Source organism: Theropithecus gelada, chromosome 11 (assembly GCF_003255815.1).
Source record: "Theropithecus gelada isolate Dixy chromosome 11, Tgel_1.0, whole genome shotgun sequence".
Classification (NCBI taxonomy): Eukaryota; Metazoa; Chordata; class Mammalia; order Primates; family Cercopithecidae; genus Theropithecus; species Theropithecus gelada.
In genome coordinates, this window is record NC_037679.1 from 113,396,071 (window position 1) to 113,416,562 (window position 20,492).

A 20,492-nucleotide genomic window follows, 5' to 3' on the forward strand; every position below is an offset into this window, starting at 1 on the left:
AGCTCACTGCAAGCTCCGCCTCCCGGGTTCACGCCATTCTCCTGCCTCAGCCTCCCGAGTAGCTGGGACTACAGGCGCCCGCCACCTCGCCCGGCTAGTTTTTTTTTTGTATTTTTTAGTAGAGACGGGGTTTCACCGTGTTAGCCAGGATGGTCTCGATCTCCTGACCTCGTGATCCGCCCGTCTCGGCCTCCCAAAGTGCTGGGATTACAGACTTGAGCCACCGCGCCCGGCCGACAATTTTTAAAAAAGAATATTGGCCAGGCATGGTGGCTCCTACGTGTAATCCCAGCACTTTGCGAGGCTGAGGCAGGAGGATTGCTTTAGCCTAGGGGTTCAAGACCAGCCTGGACAACACAGTGAGACCTTGAGTTTACAAACTATTAAAAAACAATACCCCAGCATGGTGGCGTGCACCTGTACTACTCAGGAGGCCAAGGTGGGCGGATTGCTTGAGCCTGGGGAGTTGAGGCTGTAGTGAGCTGAGATCACACCACTGCACTCCAGCCCAGGTGACAGTGTGAGAAAAAAGTCTGGCCTGGCACCAAGGCTTACACCTGTAATCCCAGTTCTTTGGAAAGATTGCTTGAGCCCAGGAGTTCAAGACTGGTCTGAGCAACATGGTGAAACCCCAAATTAAAAAATTATCTGGGCATGGTGGTGTAAACCTGTAGTCCTAGCTACTTGGGAGGCTGAGGCAGGAGGATCGCTTGAGCCCAGGAGTTCAAGGCTGCAGTGAATTATGATCATGCCACTGCACTGTAGCCTGGGCAGCAGAGCAAAACCCTGTCTCTAGAAAACTCTGCAGCAATCCCTCCTCCACCCCAACTCACACACTTTTTTTTTCTTTTCTTGGAATATAACATGTTCTCAGAAAAGCACGCTGTTTAGGAGTTTAGCCAACATCTATATCGAGACACTGAATTTTACTAGCATGCCAGAGACTCCTCTCCCAAAAGGAACACTACTAGACTTTTTTCTTTTCTTCTTTCTTTTCCTTAATTGTTTTTTAGTTGTTTTAGAGACAGGGTATTGCCACATTGCCCAGATGGGAGTGCAGTGGCTCTTCACGGGTGCGGTCATAGCACACTGCAGCCTCCAACTCTTAGTCTCAAGTGATCCTACCCCTGCCCAGTCTCCTGAGTAGTTATAGTGTAGCACCTGACGTTTAAACTATAGATGAGTTTTACCTATTTTTGAACTTTCTTTTTGGAGACAAAGTCTCTCACACAGGCTGGAGTACAATGGCACAATCTTGGCTCACTGCAACCTCCACCTCTTGGCTCAAGCGATCCTCTCACCTCAGCCTCCCAAGTAACTGGGACTACAGACATGCACCACCATACCTGGCTAATTTCTGTTTACTTTGCAGAGATGGGATTTTACTATGTTACACAAACTGGTCTCAGATTCCTGGGCTCAAGTGATCCACCCACTTCGGCCTGCTAAAGTGCCGGGATTACAGGCATGAGCCACTGCACTCAGCCTTGAACTTTATATGAAGTGTAACCATATACTCTTTGCCTGTCTTCGTTTAACTTATGAGGTTCATCCATATAGTTCCAGATTGAAAGAGTTCATTCAGGTCGGGCACGGTGGCTCAGGCCTGTAATCCCAGCACTTTGGGAGACTGGAGTGGGCAGATCATCTGAGGTCAGGAGTTCAAGACCAGCCAGTCCAACATGGAGAAACCTCGTCTATACTAAAAATACAAAAATTAGCTGGGCGTGGTGGCACATGCCTGTAATCCCAGCTACTCGGGAGCCTGAGGCAGGAGAGTCGCTTGAACCCGGGAGGCAGAGGTTGTGGTGAGCCTAGGTTGCACCATTACACTCCAGCCTAGGCAAGAAGAGTGAAACTCCGTCTCAAAAAAAATAAGAAGGCTGGCCGCGGGTGGCTCATGGCTGTAATCCCAGCACTTTGGGAGGCTGAGGTGTGCAGATCATGAGGTCAAGAGATCGTGATCATCCTGGCTAACACGGTGAAACCGCGTCTCTACTAAAAATACAAAAAATTATCCAGGCATAGTGGTGCGCATCTGTAGTCCTGAGTATCCCAGCTACTCGAAAGGCCAGTGCAGAAGAATCACTTGAACCCGGGAGGCAGAGGTTGCAGTGAGCCAAGATCATGCCACTGCACTCCAGCCTAGGCGACAGCACAAGACTCTGTCTCAAAAAAAAAGAATTCATTCATTTTCTTTTTTTTGTTTGTTTGTTTGTTTGTTTGTTTGAAACGGAGTCTCACGCTGTCGCCTGAGCTGGAGTGCAGTGGCACCATCTCAGCTCACTGCAGCCTCCACCTCCAGGGTTCAAGCAATTCTCCTGCCTCAGCCTCCCAAGTAACTGGGACTACAGGCGCCCACCACCACGCCCAGATAATTTTTTTGTATTTTTAGTAGAGATGGGGTTTCACTATGTTTAACAGGCTGGTCTTGACCACCTGACTTCATGATCCTCCTGCCTCAGCATCCCAAAATGCTGAGATTACAAGCGTAAGCCACCACACCCAGCCTTCATTTATTCTTTTAACTGTATGGCCTGGCATTCTCTACTTTTTATTGAAAGCACTATTTTTGGCAAGTACTTGGGATTTTAAGGTAATTGTATATTTGGAAATTATTAGCCCTTTTAAATTATCTTGCTATATTAGCTTCTTGACAAAAAATAAGTAAGGTCGCATTTAAAGATTATTAGCATGGTATTCATATAATCTAGTAAATTCTTTAATGAAATACCAGATTTTGGGAGGAAATGTGTTGTGCCATTGCTGCCCTTTGCTTGCTGTCCTCTGTTGTCTTGTGTTCCTGCCCACCTGGTAATCATGTTTGAGGAGCTGAGGTAAAGACAGAAACAGGTAAGCCTAGCAGGATTATAGGACTTGAACCAGTTCAGTGGCAGGATCTCCAGGTTAGGAAAATTGAAAGTATACTGTGTCACTTCACTTCTAAAATATTGATAAAGTAATGTCTAGCTCTCAATCTGTATTTTTCATGTTTCTTTAAGAAAGAGAGGGATTCCTACCATCCTGAAATGTTCTTATGCTTAAATGCCTCTGCAGTGCAGTTAAGCCTGCCCTAAACTCTAGCATTTCCACAAGGGAGAATAGGTGTTAGCCTGTAATACCCTCTTAGCCACTGGGCTGTCATTGGATCCATTGTCTTTATATATCCTCCCTAAAGCCATCAAAGACCCACTATTTAAATTTGCAGTTTTTGTAGTGCACGCAAATTAAAACATGGCTAGAATTAATTTTTGTTAAAGGAAATAAATTTTCATATTTATTCATGTAAAAAGAATTTGCTGACCAGGTATGGTGGCTCACACCTGTAATCTCAGCACTTTGACAGGCCAAGGCTGATGGAATCTCTTGAGTCCAGCAGTTAGAGACCAACCTGGGCAACATGGCAAAATCCTGTCTCTACCAAAATACATATATATGTGTGTGTGTGTGTGTATATATATGTGTGTGTGTGTATATATGTGTATATACACAAAATATTGTGTATAGGTATGTATGTGTGTATGTGTATATATATGTGTGTGTGTGTGTGTATACACAGACACACACATACATACACAAAATATTAGCCGGGCATAGGGGTGGTGGCACACATCTGTTTTCCCAGTACAGTTTGAATAATTTTTCTTTGCCTAAGATTTTTTTTTAATTTTAAAAAAACGACTGGCAAGATAGCTTCATTTGTTTTTTTCTTTTCTTTTCTTTTTGGAGACATGGTCTTCATCTGTCACCCAGGCTGGAGTGCAGTGGCACAATTTTGGCTTACTGCAACCTTGGCCTCCTGGGCTCAAGCGATCCTCCCACCTCAGGCCTACCCCAGGTAGCTGGGACCACAGGCAAGCACCACCACACATGGAAAATTTTTGTATTTTTTCGTAGAGATGGGGTCTCTCTATGTTGCCCAGGCTGGTCTCGAACTCCTGGGCTCAAGTGATCCACCTGCCTCAACCTCCCAAAGTGCTGGGATTACATGTGAGAGCTGCCGCACCCAGCCAATCACCTAAATTTCCTAAAGTTATTTTAAACAGTTACAGAATATACAAAATAAAATAGCTCTTTTTTTTCCCCTTTTACTTTATTTATTTATTTATTGAGTCAGAGTCTCGCACTGTCACCCAGGGTGGAGTGCAATGGCGCAATCTCGGCTCACTGCAACCTCCGCCTCCCACGTTCAAACAGTTCTCCTGCCTCAGCCTTCCAAGCAGCTGGGATTACAGGCTAATTTTTTTTTTGTATTTTTAGTAGAGACAGGGTTTCATTATGTTGGTCAGGTGGTTTCAAACTCCTGACCTCGTGATCTGCCCACCTCAGCCTCCCAAGGCGCAATCTCGGCTCACTGCAACCTCTGCTTCCTGGGTTCAAGCGATTCTCCCTCCTCAGCCTCCCAAGTAGCTAGGACCACAAGCACAAGTCATCAGGCCCAGCTAATTTTGTGTTTTCAGTAGAGACAGGGTTTCACCATGTTGGCCAGGTTGGTCTCGAACTACTGAACTCAAGTGATCTGCCTCCGTCAGCCTCCCAAAGTGCTGAGGTTACAGACGTGAGCCACTGCGCCTGGCAGATGATGTATTTTTAAGCACCTCTAGAATTCTATCTTCAACAAATGACAAGCTGTTAAAGACCAAACATCAAAGTCTTCTGTGATATTATGGTTTGGGGGTGATTTTTTTCCAAAGGAGAAAAGTACAGATGGATAATAGTGTCTATATTGAGTCTTCACAGATGGGATTCACTGAATTGTTTAAATAGCTAGCTAAATTCATTTGTTTTACTGTATTACTATAAGCTTATTGTAAGTAAAGTCATGTCAAGCCTCTGATGTTATTGAAATTCCAATGTGCTAAAATACAAAGTATTTTCATTGATGGAGAACTTTTAATGAAGACAGATAAGAAAATGTTTTATTTATGCCACTTCTGCATTTTAGGAAATAAACAGCAGCACAGTAATACTTAGGTTGCCTAGTAAATTTTTGTTGAATTGAGTTTTAAAAAGGGACAAAAATGGTTATAAAAATTCCTGTTTTGCTAAGTAAAAAACTATGCGACTTTCTAAAATATAGAAAGTTACAATTGGAGTGATAACACCGTAAAAGCACATTTTCCCCATTAAAGTAATTAACGCTTTTTGGTTTTAGGAATTGGAACGAGCATGGAGAGAATATGATAAGTTAGAATACGATGTAACTGTTACCAGGAACCAGATGCAAGAGCAGCTAGATCACCTTGGTGAAGTTCAGGTACAGAAATATAATATTCTTTATATTGTTTTAACTGTTTTTACTGGTACTATACAATCCACCTTGTTAGATTTCTGCATACCCTTAACAGTTTTTACATTATTGGCTACCTGAGACCTGGATTTGAATACTTTTAATGACAGGAATCTTACTATCTCACAAAGTAGACCATCCCCACTTGTTTAAGAGTTCTTTGTTCTGTTGGGCACATGGTGAGCCCTGGAGTGTTCTGTGTTCCTAGCAGTCTCAGCTCTGCAGTTCCTAAAAACATGGTTTCAGATCCTTTCACAAGTCCATCTGTGTCACTTGGTATTGAGATGTTGAATTATATGGATTTATCAAATAATGAATATTTATATATATGTGTCTGTGTGTGTGTGTGTATATATATATATATTTTTTTTTTGGAGATGGAGTTTTGCTCTTGTCGCCCAGGCTGGAGAGCAGTGGCGCGATCTCGGCTCACTGCAACCTCTGCCTCCCGGGTTCAAGCGATTCTCCTGCCTCAGCCTCCCAAGTAGCTGGGATCACAGGCATGTACCACCAAGCCCAGCTGATTTTGTATTTCTTGTTTTTTTAGTAGAGACGGGGTTTCTCTGTGTTGGTCAGGCTGGTCTCAAACTCCTGACCTCAGGTGATCCACCTGCCTCGGCCTCCCAAAGTGCTGGGATTACAGGCTTGAGCCACTGCGCCCAGCCAATATTTCATCTTTTTAATAAAATTATTCTAATCCTTTCTATATTAAATGTTTCTCATTTTGTGAAATTACATTTGGCCTGTTGACTTCACTGACATATTATTGGAATAGGGGAAGATACAGCACCATTTGCTATAAAGAATCTAGTTAATAAGCTAATAGATCTGACACCTAGTTCCAAGGGTTAGTTTTCTTATCTATAAAATAGAAATAATAGTACTTGGCCGGGCATGGTGGCTCACACCTATAGTCTCAGCACTTTTGGAGGCTGAGGTGGGTGGATCACCTGAGGTCAGGAGTTCGAGACCAGCCTGGCCAACATGGCGAAACCTTGTCTCTACTATAAATACAAAAATTAGATGTAGTGGCAGGCATCTGTAATCCCAGCTACTTGGGAGGCTGAGGCAGGAGAATCACTTGAACCCAGGAGGTGGAGGTCGCAGTGAGCTGAGATCCCATGACTGCACTCCAGCCTGGGCAGCATAGCGAGACTCTATCTCAAAAAAAAAAAAAAAAATGAAAGAAAAAGAAATAATACTTATCTTAAAATGTTTCTCTGAGGAATGCAGATAATATATGTTTAAGAAAATAATAAAACTTACTTTATGCTTATGACCAATGTAAATTTGATCCTTTTAGTTGGAAATGCGTGGACTTAACAGACAATGAATAAAAGATTAGTTAAGTTTGAGACCAACCAGCCTGACCAACATGGCGAAACCCCATCTCTACTAAAAAATTATAAAATTAGCCAGGATGACAAGGTCAGGAGCTCAAAACTAGCCTGGCCAAGATTGTGAAACCTCATCTCTACTAAAAATACAAAATGAGCTGAGTTTGGTGGCAAGCACCTGTAATCCCAGCTACTCGGGAGGCTGAGGCAGGAGAATTGCTTGAACCCGGGAGGTGGAGGTTGCAGGGAGCTGAGATCGCACCACTGTACTCCAGCCTGGGCAACAAGGGTGAAGCTCCATCTCAAAAAAAAAAATTAATAAGGTTGAATCAGAAATTCAGCTGCCCTCTATCTGGGCTGTCCAGCGTAGTACTGGCCACAAGTAGTTGTTGGGCATATGAAATGTGACTATTGTTACTATACAACTAAAACTGAACTTTCAGTTGTTTTTATGTTAACTATCTAAATTTATTTACTTATTTATTGAGTCAGGGTTTTGTTCTGTCACCCAGGCTGGAGTGCAGTAGCATGATCCTAGGTGAAACCTTGAGCTCCTGGGTCCAAGTGATCCTCCCACCTCAGCTTTCCAAAGTGCTGGGATCATCAGCTGGGCACAATGGCTCATGCCTATAATCCCAGCACTTTGGGAGGCCGTGGTGGGAGGATCAGTTGAGGCCAGAAGTTCAGCCTGGCCAATGCGGTGAAACCCCACCTCTACTAAAAATACAAAAATTAGCTGGGCACCTGTCATCCTGGCTATTTAAGGCTGAGGCAGGAGAATCGCTTGAACCTGGGAGGCAGAGGTTGCAGTGGAGTGGAGATCACACAACTGTATGGCAGCCTGGGCTACAACGGGAGACTGTCTCAAAAAAAAAAACACAAAGTGCTGGGATTACAGACATGAGTCACCAAGCACAGTTTATCTAAATTTAAATGGCCACGTGTGGCTGGGACTTCTGTATCGGACACTGAAGTGACACTGTCAGTAATCGGCTACGATAACCAGCTGCAGGCGCCTGTAGTCCCAGCTACTCGGGAGGCTGTGGCAGGAGAATCACCTGAACCTGGGAGGCAGAGGTTGCAGTGATCCGAGATCATGCCAGTGCGCTGCAGCCTGAGCGATGGGCGAAAGTCCATCTCAAAAAAAAAAAAGAAATCAGCTACAAAAATGAGATACTAAATACACTAGAAAAATGGCTATAAATACCTAAGATGTAACTAGAGGTCAGCAAACTTTCTGTAAAGGTCAAATGTGTCACTGTCACATATTTAATGTTTTTTGTTTTTTTACAACTTTTTTTTTTTTTTTTTTTTTTTTTTGAGATGGAGTTTCACTCTTGTCGCCCAGGCTGGTGTGCAGTGGCGTGATCTCTGCTCACTGCAACCTCCACCTCTCGGGTTCAAGTGATTCTCCTGCCTCAGCCTTCCTAACAGCTAGGATTACAGGCATGTGCCACCACACCTGGCTAATTTTTGTATTTTTAGTAGAGACAAGGTTTCACCATGTTAGCCAGGCTGGTCTTGAACGCCTGACCTCAGGTGATCTGCCCGCCTCAGCCTCCCAAAGTGCTGGGATTACAGACATGAGCCACCGTGCCCAGCTATAACTTCTTAAAAATGTAAAATTTGTTCTTAACTCACAGGCCATACCAAAAGAGGCTGCAGGCCACAGAAATTTGCCAATCCCAGATTTAACCTACCAAAAAATATATTTATTATGAAAATTTAATAACCTTATTATAGGATATAAGAGAAGACCTGAATTAATGGAGAAGTGTAATTGGTATACCATATTCATGGATGGTCTGATTTAACATCATCACAATGAAAATTCTTCCCATAAATGCAGTTTTATTCCAACCAAATTTCCAGTAGAATTTTCTATAGAAATTTCTTAAATGGTTCTAATATTTTTAAGGTATAATAAAGACCACAAGTAGTTAAGAAATTAAAAAAAAAATAAAAGAACTAAAAGTCATACTCTATGAATGGTGACATTGCATATACAGCCTTAGACCAGTTACATAACAACTCTAGGTCTCAGTTTCCGCAACTATAAAATAAACTAATACCTACTCCTACTAAGTTATTATGAGGATAAATATGTTTGTATTTTTGCAGCATGTAGAATAAAACCAGGCATATAAAGCACACTATATAAGTGTTTGTTAAATAAATAAACAAGGAAACATAATCCAAAACTATAGTGTTAAACATGGTACAGGAAAAAAATAGACCAATGGAACAGAATAGAGAGGAATAACAGCAGACCATGAATATCCACAAAGCAGAGAGAGAAAGAGAGGGAATTGTTGAACAACATTCGGCTTTATCAAATTTAAAGATTTACCCTCAATGAAGGCAACATAGACAAAGTAAAAAGATGACCTACTGGGAGGATGTATGTTTGACCTCAGAAATTCAACAAGGGATAACTATCTAGATTTGCAAGGAAGTTTTTTTTTTTTTTTTTTTTTTTTGATTTGGAGAAATAGTCCGTTAGAAAAAGATACAAAGAACATGAGTAACTAATCATAGGAGAACTCAAATTACTAATAAGTGTTTGAAAAATAGTTCAAAGTTGGCCAGGCACAGTGGTGTATGCCTGAAATCCCAGCACTTTGGGAGTCCAAGTCAGACAGATCACTTGAGGTCAGGAGTTCGAGACCAGCCTGGCCAACATGACGAAACCTCATCTCTACTAAAATACAAAGAAAAATAGCTGGGCATAGTGTCACACACCTGTAATTCCAGCTACTTGGGAGGCTGAGGCAGGATTGCTTGAACCCAGGAGGCAGAGGTTGCAATGAGCATATATCTTTTAAATTTTATAAAAGTAATACATGTTGTATATAGATGCACAAGGATTTATTTATAGTGATCTTCCCATCCTCTGTGTCAGTATTTACATCTCTGGGCTGTCATTGTGTTTGGCTCTTGTATGGGTACTTTCTTTTTTTTTATGTTTTGATGCTTCCAGGCTGTAGCTTAGAAAACTAGATAACTTAGGTTATGTAGTGCCTTTTTGAAGCAGCATTAATTCATAGTCTTTAGGCTTATAGAATTTTTTGCTTGAATTTTTTCTTTTTCATTTTCTTTTAATTTTTTTAATCTTTTGATCAACCCCCAAGTGCTTGGAAGACTTTGAAAACATATTCTTTTTTTTTTTTTTTTTGAGACGGAGTCTCGCTCTATCGCCCAGGCTGGGTGCAGTGGCCGGATCTCGGCTCACTGTAAGCTCTGCCTCCCGGGTTCACGCCATTCTCCTGCCTCAGCCTCCCGAGTAGCTGGGACTACAGGCGCCCGCCACCTCGCCCGGCTAGTTTTTTGTACTTTTTAGTAGAGATGGGGTTTCACCAGGTACATATTTCTTTTTTTCCCCCCCGTGACGGAGTCTCACTCTGTCACCTAGGCTGGAGGACAGTGGCACAATCTCAGCTCATTGCAACCTCTTCCCCCAGGCCCAAGTGATTCTCTCACCTCAGCCTCCCAAGTAGCTGGGACCACAGACGTACACCACCCCGTCCAGCTAAGTTTTTGTATTTTTGGTAGAGATGAGGTTTTTCTGTATTGCCCAGGGAGGTCTTGAACTCCTGAGCTCAAGCAATCCGCCCACCTCAACCTCCCAAAGTGCTGGGATTATAGATGTGAGCCACTGTGCCTGGCTGAAAACATATTTCTACCCCTTAGAGGACTTTTTTAGCATATTGATGCAATACTGATTGTATTCTATTATCTATAATCATTAATAACTGATACTCAGTGAAAAAATACTGTTCTGGGCAATGTGACAGTTTTTGTATCTCATTGCCTATTTTTAAAAATAAAGTTACATTCCTAGAATGGTGTTTATTATTACAGAATGGTGTTATTATTACCCAATTTATGAATAAGAGTCATAGAATTCTAATAGAATCTCAGAGAAAACCAATGTAATCTTATTTTGGTTTCAGTTAGTTACTGTATTTAACCTGAGGGCATGATATGGAATATTAAAAGTAAGAAAATTGACTGGGCGTGGTGGTTCACGCCTGTAATCTCAGCACTTTGGGAGGCCGAGGTGAGCAGATCACCTGAGGTCAGGAGTTCGAGACCAGCCTGGTCAACATGGTGAAACCCCGTCTCTACTAAAAATAGAAAATTAGCCGGGTGTGGTGGCGCATGTCTAATCCCAGCTACTCGGGAGACTGAGACAGGGCAATCACTTGAACCTGGGAGGTGGAGGTTGCAGTGAGCTGAGATTGTGCCATTGTACAAAATACAAAAATTATGGCATTCGCCTCTAATCGCAGCTACTCAGGAGGCAGAGGCTGCAGTGAACTGAGAGCTTGCCACTGCACTCCAGCCTGGGCGACAGAGCAAGACTCCGTCTCAAAAAAAAAAAAAACAAATACATTTAAACTCTGTCAGTCAAAACTCATCTTGATATATTTTGTTAGTTGTCCCTTTGTTGTTGTTTTTATGTTCTAGAACCTAGGAAGTTAGTATACCTTCCATTTCTCACCTGTTCCCCAATACCCCGCCATGTTTTCCCCTCCCAGAAATTATTTTTTCTTTTGGGGTTTCTGCTCTGTTTCCATTCTCTCTGTATTTTCCATTTTTGGTCCCTTTTAATCAATATGCCTTCCTGGGATCATAAATAATGCAAGACAAAGCTTATTGGAAAGATTTAAAATAGTATATTTAAGGGCTCGGACTGGCCCGCGGAGCTGCAGCAGTCCTTCGCGCCCTCCTCGCCCTACCCACCGACATCATGCTCCAGTTCCTGCTTGGATTTACATTGGGCAACGTGGTTGGAATGTATCTGGCTCAGAACTATGACATACCAAACCTGGCTAAAAAACTTGAAGAAATTAAAAAGGACTTGGATGCCAAGAAGAAACCCCCTAGTGCATGAGACTGCCTCCAGCACTGCCTTCGGGATACACTGATTCTACTGCTCTTAAGGGCCTCCTTTACCATCTGAACCAAAAGCTTTTGTTTTCGACTCCAGCCTCAGCACTTCTCTTCTTTGCTAGACCCTGTGTTTTTTGCTTTAGAGCAAGCAAAATGGGGCCCCAATTTGAGAACTACCCTACATTTCCAACATACTCACCTCTTCCCATATTCCCTTTCCAACTGCATGGGAGGTTCTAAGACTGGAATTATGGTGCTAGATTAGTAAACATGACTTTTAATGAGTAAAAAAAAAAAAAAAAAATAGTATATTTAAGTATGAAAATTAAATATTTTTCTTTCTCTGCTCAGTCTTTTATATTTGCCACTGGAATTGCAAAATTGGGAGAGTCACATCAGTCATATTAAATATTCATAACACTTAATTCACTGCAATTTGCATTTTAAAAATAGAATTTATATAATTAATATATAATCATTTAACTTCAGTAAATGATTTTCTTTCTTATATGTGGTCTATCCATTTTTACTGATAGACGGAATCAGCAGGAATTCAGCGTGCACAGATTCAGAAAGAACTTTGGCGAATTCAAGATGTCATGGAAGGGCTGAGTAAACACAAGCAGCAAAGAGGTACTACAGAAATAGGTAAATTAGCTTTGCATTTTATTTTGTGACTGACCACAGTGTTACAGTCATGTGTCACTTGGTGACAGATTATGTTCTGAGAACTGCATTGTTAGGTGATTGTGTTGTGCAATCAGAGTGTACTGAAACAAACCTAGTTATATGGCCTACTACGCACCTAGGCTATGTGGTATAGCTTATTGCTCCCAGGTTGCAAACCTGCACAGCATGTGACTGTACTGAATACTATAGACAGTTGTAACACAATGTTATTTGTATATCCAAACAGAAAAGGTAATGTGTTATACTATGACATGAGGGCAACAACTAGGCAATAGATATTTCTCACCTCTGGCTGGGTGCAGTGGCTCGCGCCTGTAATCCCATCATTTTGGGAGGCTGAGGTGGGCAGATCACCTGAGGTCAGGAGTTCAAGACCAGCTTGGCCAACGTGGTGAGACCCTGTCTCTACTAAAAATAAAAAAAAATTAGCCAAGCATGGTGGCGCATGCCTGTAGTCCCAAATACTCAGAAAGCTTAGATATAGGCCGGGCGCGGTGGCTCACGCCTGTAATCCCAGCACTTTGGGAGGCCGAGGCGGGCGGATCACAAGGTTAGGAGATCGAGACCACGGTGAAACCCCGTCTCTACTAAAAATACAAAAAATTAGCTGGGCGCGGTAGTGGGCGCCTGTAGTCCCAGCTACTCAGGAGGCTGAGGCAGGAGAATGGCGTGAACCCGGGAGGCGAAGCTTGCAGTGAGCCGAGATCGCGCCACTGCACTCCAGCCTGGGGGACACAGCAAGACTCCGTCTCAAAAAAAAAAAAAAAAGCTTAGATAGGAGAATCACTTGAACCCGGGAGGTGGAGGTTGCAGTGAGCCAAGATCATGCCACTGTATTCCAGCATGGGCAACAGAGGGAGACTGTCTCCAAAAAAACAAAAAAAAAAAGTTATTTCTCAGTTGCATTATAATCATATGGGACCACTGTCGTATATGTAGTCTGTTGCTGACCAAAACATTGGTATATGGCACATGACTGAATGTCTAAATGGAATGATACATATAATTGAGTTTCTTTTGTTATTTTAATGCATTTTTCTGAACAGGCACTCTTATCAGAGCACAGGTTTATAAAGTAAAAAGCGAAAGCTCTGTCAACCACACCTAAACAAAACTAATTACTGTCTTGTGAGTATAATTATTAATACCCACAATGTTTACACTTTAGAAGTTTTATCCCCACAAGAACTGGGATCTTCCTATATCTATTTTTCAATAATTTGCTTTTTTTCTCCGTAACGATACAGTATAATATAAGAATCCATTGTATAAGGGAACTATAATTTATTTATCCATTTCCATATTGATGGATAATGTATGTTGTTTCCAGAGTTTTTTATTTTTGCTGTCATAAGCCATGCCGTAATGAACATTATTAATATATACAACTAAACACCTATGTTAGTGCTTAATAGTTTTCAAAAGGTGAGAAATAAGCACACATTTTCCATTTTGATAGCTGCAGCCAAATTGCCCTCCTGAAGGATTAAATTATGTTAATACCAGTAATGTCTGAGAAAACCCACTTGCCCATACTCTTGTTTAAATATTTGTTGCTTTCTTAATGTAATTGGTTTCCAATTCTGAAAACAATAAGTGAATGATTAGAAACTGAAGACTTCATTTAAAATATGTGAAATGGGCCAGGCGCGATGGCTCATGCCTGTAATCCCAGCACTTTGGGAGGCTGAGGCAGGTGGATCACTTGAGGTCAGGAGTTCAAGACCAGCCTGGCCAACATGACAAAACCCTGACTCTACTAAAAAAAAAAAAAAAAAAAAAATTGGCCAGATGTGGTGGTACACATCTGTAGTCCCAGCTACTTCGAAGGCTGAGGCAGGAGAATCACTTGAACCTGGGAAGTGGAGGTTGCAGTAAGCTGAGGTCATGCCACTGCACTCCAACCTGGGCAACAGAGTGAAAAACAATTTAAAAAAAAAAAAAAAAAGGCCTGGCGTGGTGGCTCACGCCTCTAATCCCAGTACTTTGGGAGGCAGAGACGGGCGGATCATGAGATCAAGAGTTCAAGACCAGCCTGGTCAATGTGGTGAAACCCCATCTCTACTAAAAATACAAAAATTAGCCAGGCATGGTGGCGTGCACCTATAGTCCCAGCTACTCGGGAGGCTGAGACAGAAGAATCGCTTGAACCTGGCAGGCAGAGGTTGCAGTGAGTCGAGATCTTGCCATTGCACTCTAGCCTGGGCAACAGAGCACAAGACTCTGTCTCAAATAAATAAATAAATAAGAATAAAAATAAATTTTTAAAAAATAAAATACATGAAATGAAGTTGTTCTTTTTTTGGCTGGACGTGGTGGCTCATGCCTGTAATCCCAGCACTTTCAGAGGCCGAGGCAGGTGAATCACTTAAGGTCAGGAGTTTAAGACCAGCCTGACCAACATGGTGAAACCCCATCTCTACTAAAAATAAAAAAATCAGTTGGGCGTGGTGGCGCACACCTGTAGTCCCAGCTGCAAGAGGCTAAGGGACAAGAATTGCTTGAACCTAGGAGGCGGAGGTTGCAGTGAGCCGAGATCACACCACTACACTCCAACTTGGTCAACAGGACAAGACTTCATTTCAAAACAACAAAAGAAATTGTTCTTTTTTCTATAGTATTCGAAAGATATGTTTAATATAGTTACGTTTTCTAATATTTCTAGGTATGGTAGGATCAAAGCCTTTCTCAACAGTTAAGTACAAAAGTGAGGTAAGTTTGGATTGTTTTTCTAATTATAAATTACTTTTAATGCTTAAGACATGAACTAGAAGTAATTGTCTTCTCTAATCTTAATAACAAAAATTTTTTTTAATATATTGAACAGATATTGTTTTAATCTTGAAATTTTATTGGATCAGTAATTTGGTGCTTCTAATACATTATTTTTCTTCCCTTTTTAATGCAAAAAAATGGAATCTCTGCTTTTTATCTATGTTAGAATTTTAACATTGTCATACTTTTTCTAATCTAAGTAATGTTTGAATACTTATCATTGTTTCTTATACTATGTAAAATTTATAGGATGATTGATAGATAAGTTGGCTGTGTGTCATGCATAGCATAAAGAAATTACAACTACAAAGAGATACTGTCAACCTAACCAAAAGAATCTATTATTTTGAATTTTGTATAAAAGCCAGTCAAAGAGATAACTTTTCTTTTCTTCTCTTAAAAATTGGGGGGCCAGATACAGTGGCTCATGCCTGTAATCCCAGCACCTTTGGAGGCCAAGGCAGGAGGATGTATTGAGTCCAGGAGTTTGAGACCAGCCTGGTAAACAGAGCAAGACCCCCATCTCTATAAAACATTAAAAAATTAGCCAGACATGGTGTTCCTGTTGGTCCCAGCTACTTGGGAGGCTGAGCCAGGAGGGTCCCTTGAGCCCAGGAGTTCAAGGGTGCAATGAGCTATGTATGATCAAATCACTGCAATATAGCGAGACCCCATCTCTACCAAATAAATAAATAGATAAATTGTGAATATATAAGAATAGGATTTTAAAATCAGTTCTTTCCTTCTAGTTTTAAAATGAAACCCAGTAATTAGTTTTAAATAGTAATCTCTTTCAATGTTGAGCTTCAGTGTGAAGCTAACCTATATGTTACGGGAAAGAATCAGATGTAATTATATGTTAAATTCCAATTATTGGCTATGACAAAAATTTTTGATTTTACTTTTCATTATTAGACTTTTGGCTTGGCAGTGTCCCTTTTAGTATCTTAAAGTAAATTTAAGTTAATATACCATTGCAAAGAATTTAGATATGCTTAATTCAATCTGCTTATCTAAATAAGGTGACTGTTCTACAATCTTTAGGAAGAGGAAGTAGTCCCACCTCGTCCTCCACTTCCTCGGTCCTATGACTTTACAGAGCAGCCTCCCATAATCCCCCCTCTGCCCAGTGATAGCAGCTCCTTGCTCTGTTATAGCAGGGGCCCAGTTCATCTGCCTGAAGAAAAGAAGATGTATCAAGTTCAAGGATATCCAAGAAATGGATCTCACTGTGTAAGTGGCTGGAATAGCCACAGAATAATCAATCATACCTGTCCTCTCATTTTTGAAAATTAATGTATTTTACATTCAAACTTTTTTTTATTATAACCTTTATAACCTCATTTTTAGCCCGCAGTTTTTTATTTATATATAACTTCATCATTTGTGTCTTTCCTGTTTTGGTTTTGCTATTCTCGTTTTTAATATTTTTATAATTTTAATATTTTATAATTTCATAGCATTTTTCATATTTTCATAAAGTGGTATCTTTGGCCATGATGAAGCAGCCATATTTTAGATATACCATTTCAGGGTATTGGAGGCAAAATTATACCTTCAGATCAGAAAGAAGGGATAAGGAAAAGACCGTTACTAGGAATGGTAAAAGAGCTGGGATGTGGGCGTTTTGATCTAGGAAAACTACTCAAAGATGTGGATGTTGCTAAGGAGAGATGTGACCCCTAAAAATGGGAAATACGTTTAGGGTTAAGCAAATAATGTAGGATATAATAAGCAAAGAGAATAAGGAAATAAGAATTGAGCTAATTTGAGAACAACAACATGTCTGTGACAGGAATTTTAGTGCTGGGATGAGCCTTACTTATACCACCTTGTGAATGAAAATTTATTGAATTAATATAGTTATTTTTAGCCCTCAATTATTCCATGGTAAAAATGTGACTTGTCCCTAAGAGAAACAGAAATACTCTTTTTTTTTTTTTTTTTTTTTTTTTTGAGACAGGGTCTTACTCTTGCCCAGGCTGGAGTGCAGTGGAGCAATCTTGGCTCACTGCAAGCTCCACCTCCCGGGTTCAAGTGATTCTCTTGCCTCAGCCTTTGGAATGGCTGGGATTATAGGCACACACCACCATGACCAGCTAATTTTGTATTTTTGGTAGAGACAGGGTTTCACCATGTTGACTGGGCTGGTCTCAAACTCCTGGCCTCAGGTGATACCCCCACCTTGGCCTCCCAAAGTGCTGGGATTACAGGTGTGAGCCACTGCACCCAGCCAGAAATATTCTTAATATTAAAACAAAGTTTTGCCACTTTAAAATTTCTCAAATTTCTTCTTTCCATGTAGTTGTGACGTAGGTATTATTTGTGTTATATCCCAGATGGCTCACTAGGGCTACTAATTTTTAGAGTTTGATTTGTGTCTTTAGCAGTAAACATTTTAAAAGAACTGTTAGCAGTTTTTTGGAGTAATTACATGTCTTCCTTTCAAGGGTCCAGATTATAGACTCTACAAGAGTGAACCAGAGTTAACAACAGTGGCAGAAGTTGATGAATCTAATGGAGAAGAAAAATCAGAACCTGTTTCAGAGATAGAAACTTCAGTTGTTAAAGGTCAGCATTCGTAATATGTTTTACCTCTTGTTTTTTGTTTTTGAAGACAATTTGCTGCTAAAATAGCAGTAAATTCCATTTACATGTTGACTCATATGAGTCCAACCCTTTATCTGAAACCTTTGGACTCTGATGAGTTTCTAAATTAAGAAATTTTCAGATATTCAAAGATAAAATGGCCCATAAATGATATATGTCATCTCAGCTAGGTATGAGGCAGCACCCTTTTTTTAAACACTACTTCTACAATATTCATTCCAAGTGGCATAAATAAATGCTAAAAATAAAAGCATTAGCTGGGCGTGGTGGCAGGTGCCTGTAATCCCAGCTACCCAGGAGGCTGAGGCAGGAGAATCGCTGGAACCCAGGAGGTGGAGGCTACAGTGAGCCGAGATCACACCACTGCACTCCAGCCTGGACAACAGAGCGAGACTTCATCTCAAATAAATAAAAATAAAAGACATCACATCAGATTAGGTTTTACTGAGAAATGACTTTATGTCAAACTTTAAAGTTTTCCATTTCTTGGGAGAGTTTTGTTGTTGTTGTTGTTTTCTGTTTCTGGTTGTGGTGGTGCTGGTGGTTCTTGTTGTTGTTGTTTTCTGTTTCTGGTGATGTTGATGTTGTTTTCTGTTTCTGGTTGTTGTGGTGCTGGTGGTTCTTGTTATTGTTGTTGTTGTTTGTGATTGGGTCTCCTCGCTCTGTCACCTGAGCTGCGGTACTGGAGCAAACATGGCTCACTGTAACCTTGACCTCCCAGACTCCGTGATCCTCCCACTTCAGCCTTCCAAGTAGCTGGGACCACAGGCCCACACCACCATACCCAACTAATTTTTTAAGTATTTGTAGAGACAAGGTGTTGCTGTGTTGCCCAAGCTGGTCTTGAACTCAAAGGATCAAGCAGTCCTTCCCCCTCAGGATTACAAGCATGTGCCACCACACCTGGACAGGGTCTTTTCTGTGCGTGTGTTTAAAATTATGCGTAAGGCATTGATGGCTGAAACAAATTTTTACACAATTTCTACAAAGTAAATTCTGAAATAATATTTCTGTAAAGTATACTCTGATTTTTTTCTTAATGCTGGTCATTTTTCTAGAAGGCAATTGCATAAAGAAAAGAGTAGAGAGAGAACTGTCCTAGATTAAAAAGATAGATAGGCTGGGTGTGGTGGCTCACGCCTGCAGTCCCAGCACTTTGGGAGGCCGAGGCAGGCAGGTCACCTGAGGTCAGGAGGTCAACAACAACAGCAACAACAACCAGAAACAGAAAAAAAAAAACAAAAAACTCTCCCAGGAAATGGAAACTCTGCCAGTCTGGCCAACATGGTGAAACCCCATCTCTACTAAAAGTACAAAAGTTTGGCTGGGCATGGTGGCTTGTGCCTATAATCCCAGCACTTTGGGAGGCCAAGGCGGGCGGATCATGAGGTCAGGAGTTCAAGACCAGCCTGACCAACATGATGAAACCCCGTCTCTACTAAAAATAGAAAATTAGCTGGGCATAGTTACTTGCGCCTGTAATCCCAACTACTCAGGAGGCTGAGGCAGGAGAATCGCTTGAACCAGAGAGGCGGAGGTTGCAGTGAGCAGAGATCATGCTACTGCACTGCAGCCTGGGCGACAGAGTAAGACTTCATCTCAAAAAAAAAAAAAAAAAAAAAAAAAGAAACCCTGTCTCTACTAAAAATACAAAAAATTAGCCGCACATGGGTAACACACACCTGTAGTCCCAGCTACTCAGGAGGCTGAGGCAGGAGAATCACTTGAACCCGGGAGGCGGAGGTTGCAGTGAGCCAAGATCATGCCATTGCACTCCATCCTGGGTGACAGAGTGAGACTCCATCACACACACACACAAATAATGGATAGATACATCGCAGTGTTTAAAACTTGATTGGACCATGGTTTAAAAGAAGAATATCTAAAGTAGGACAATTATGGAAATTTAAACATGTTCTAGATATTAGCTAGTAGTGTGATCGTGATGTTGTGGTTATGTAGTAGAATGTAGTATGTGAATTCTGAAACACTTAGGACAAAAGCATGTGCCACTTTTAAAGGATTCACCAAAAAGAGTGTGTATGTATTTATGCAGAGATAATGCAAGTGTGACAAAATGTAAAACTTTTTAGAAAAATAAATGCTTATCATAACCCACTGGACTGATTTTTGTAGTCTGCTACAAACTTTACTAAGTAAAGTTTGAAAAACACCTAAGTGAGGCTGGGCACGGTGGCTCAAGCCTGTAATCCCAGCACTTTGGGAGGCCGAGATGGGAGGATCACAAGGTCAGGAGATCGAGACCATCCTGGCTAACACGGTGAAACCCCGTCTCCACTAAAAAATACAAAATCTAGCCGGGCAAGGTGGCGGGCGCCTGTAGTCCCAGCTACTCCAGAGGCTGAGGCAGGAGAATGGCATAAACCCTGGAGGCGGAGCTTGCAGTGAGCTGAGATCTGGCCTGGGTGACAGAGCGAGACTCCATCTCAAAAAAAAAAAAGAAAGAAAGAAAAACACCTAAGTGAAGCCAGGCACAGTGGCTCACGCCCATAATCCCAGCATTTTGGGAGGCCGAGGCGGGCGGATCACAAGGTCAGGAGTTCAAGACCAGCATGGCCAACATGGCAAAACCCCATCTTTACTAAAAATACAAAAATTAGCCAGGTGTGGTGGCAGGCACTTGTAATCCCAGCTACTCAGGAGGCTGGGGCAGGAGAACCGCTTGAACCAGGAGGCGGAGGTTGCAGTGAGTCAAGATCATGCCACTGCACTCCGGCCTGGACAATGACTCCATCTCAAAAAAAAAAAAAAAGAAAACACCGAAGTGGTAGTAATGTTCACATAGCTTTTTTCATAGTTGGAATATTTTTCTAGGTTATCTAATGCCATTTTTTAATTTAAAAATACTGGCATCTTGAAAATTTAATATTTAT

General features: G+C 41.4%; 2 protein-coding genes across 6 annotated transcripts in view; both read left to right on the forward strand.

The window, feature by feature from the left end:
• The window catches only part of PLEKHA5 (pleckstrin homology domain containing A5), a 250,338-nt gene that overhangs the window by 207,421 nt on the left and 22,425 nt on the right, over positions 1-20,492 (forward strand). For 2 of the 5 annotated variants that reach the window (XM_025401931.1, XM_025401934.1), the window contains 5 exons: positions 5,156-5,257; positions 12,060-12,171; positions 14,879-14,925; positions 16,033-16,221; positions 17,439-17,559. In XM_025401931.1, the coding sequence (XP_025257716.1) occupies positions 5,156-5,257; positions 12,060-12,171; positions 14,879-14,925; positions 16,033-16,221; positions 17,439-17,559 (571 nt within the window). The remainder of the gene's footprint in view (positions 1-5,155; positions 5,258-12,059; positions 12,172-14,878; positions 14,926-16,032; positions 16,222-17,438; positions 17,560-20,492) is intronic. The other 3 variants (XM_025401933.1, XM_025401932.1, XM_025401930.1) reach the window with 2 other exon arrangements.
• On the forward strand, positions 11,321-11,804 carry LOC112634462 (short transmembrane mitochondrial protein 1). Its single transcript, XM_025401937.1, has one exon. The coding sequence runs from the start codon at positions 11,381-11,383 to the stop codon at positions 11,522-11,524; it is 144 nt and encodes a 47-aa protein (XP_025257722.1). The 5' UTR covers positions 11,321-11,380; the 3' UTR covers positions 11,525-11,804.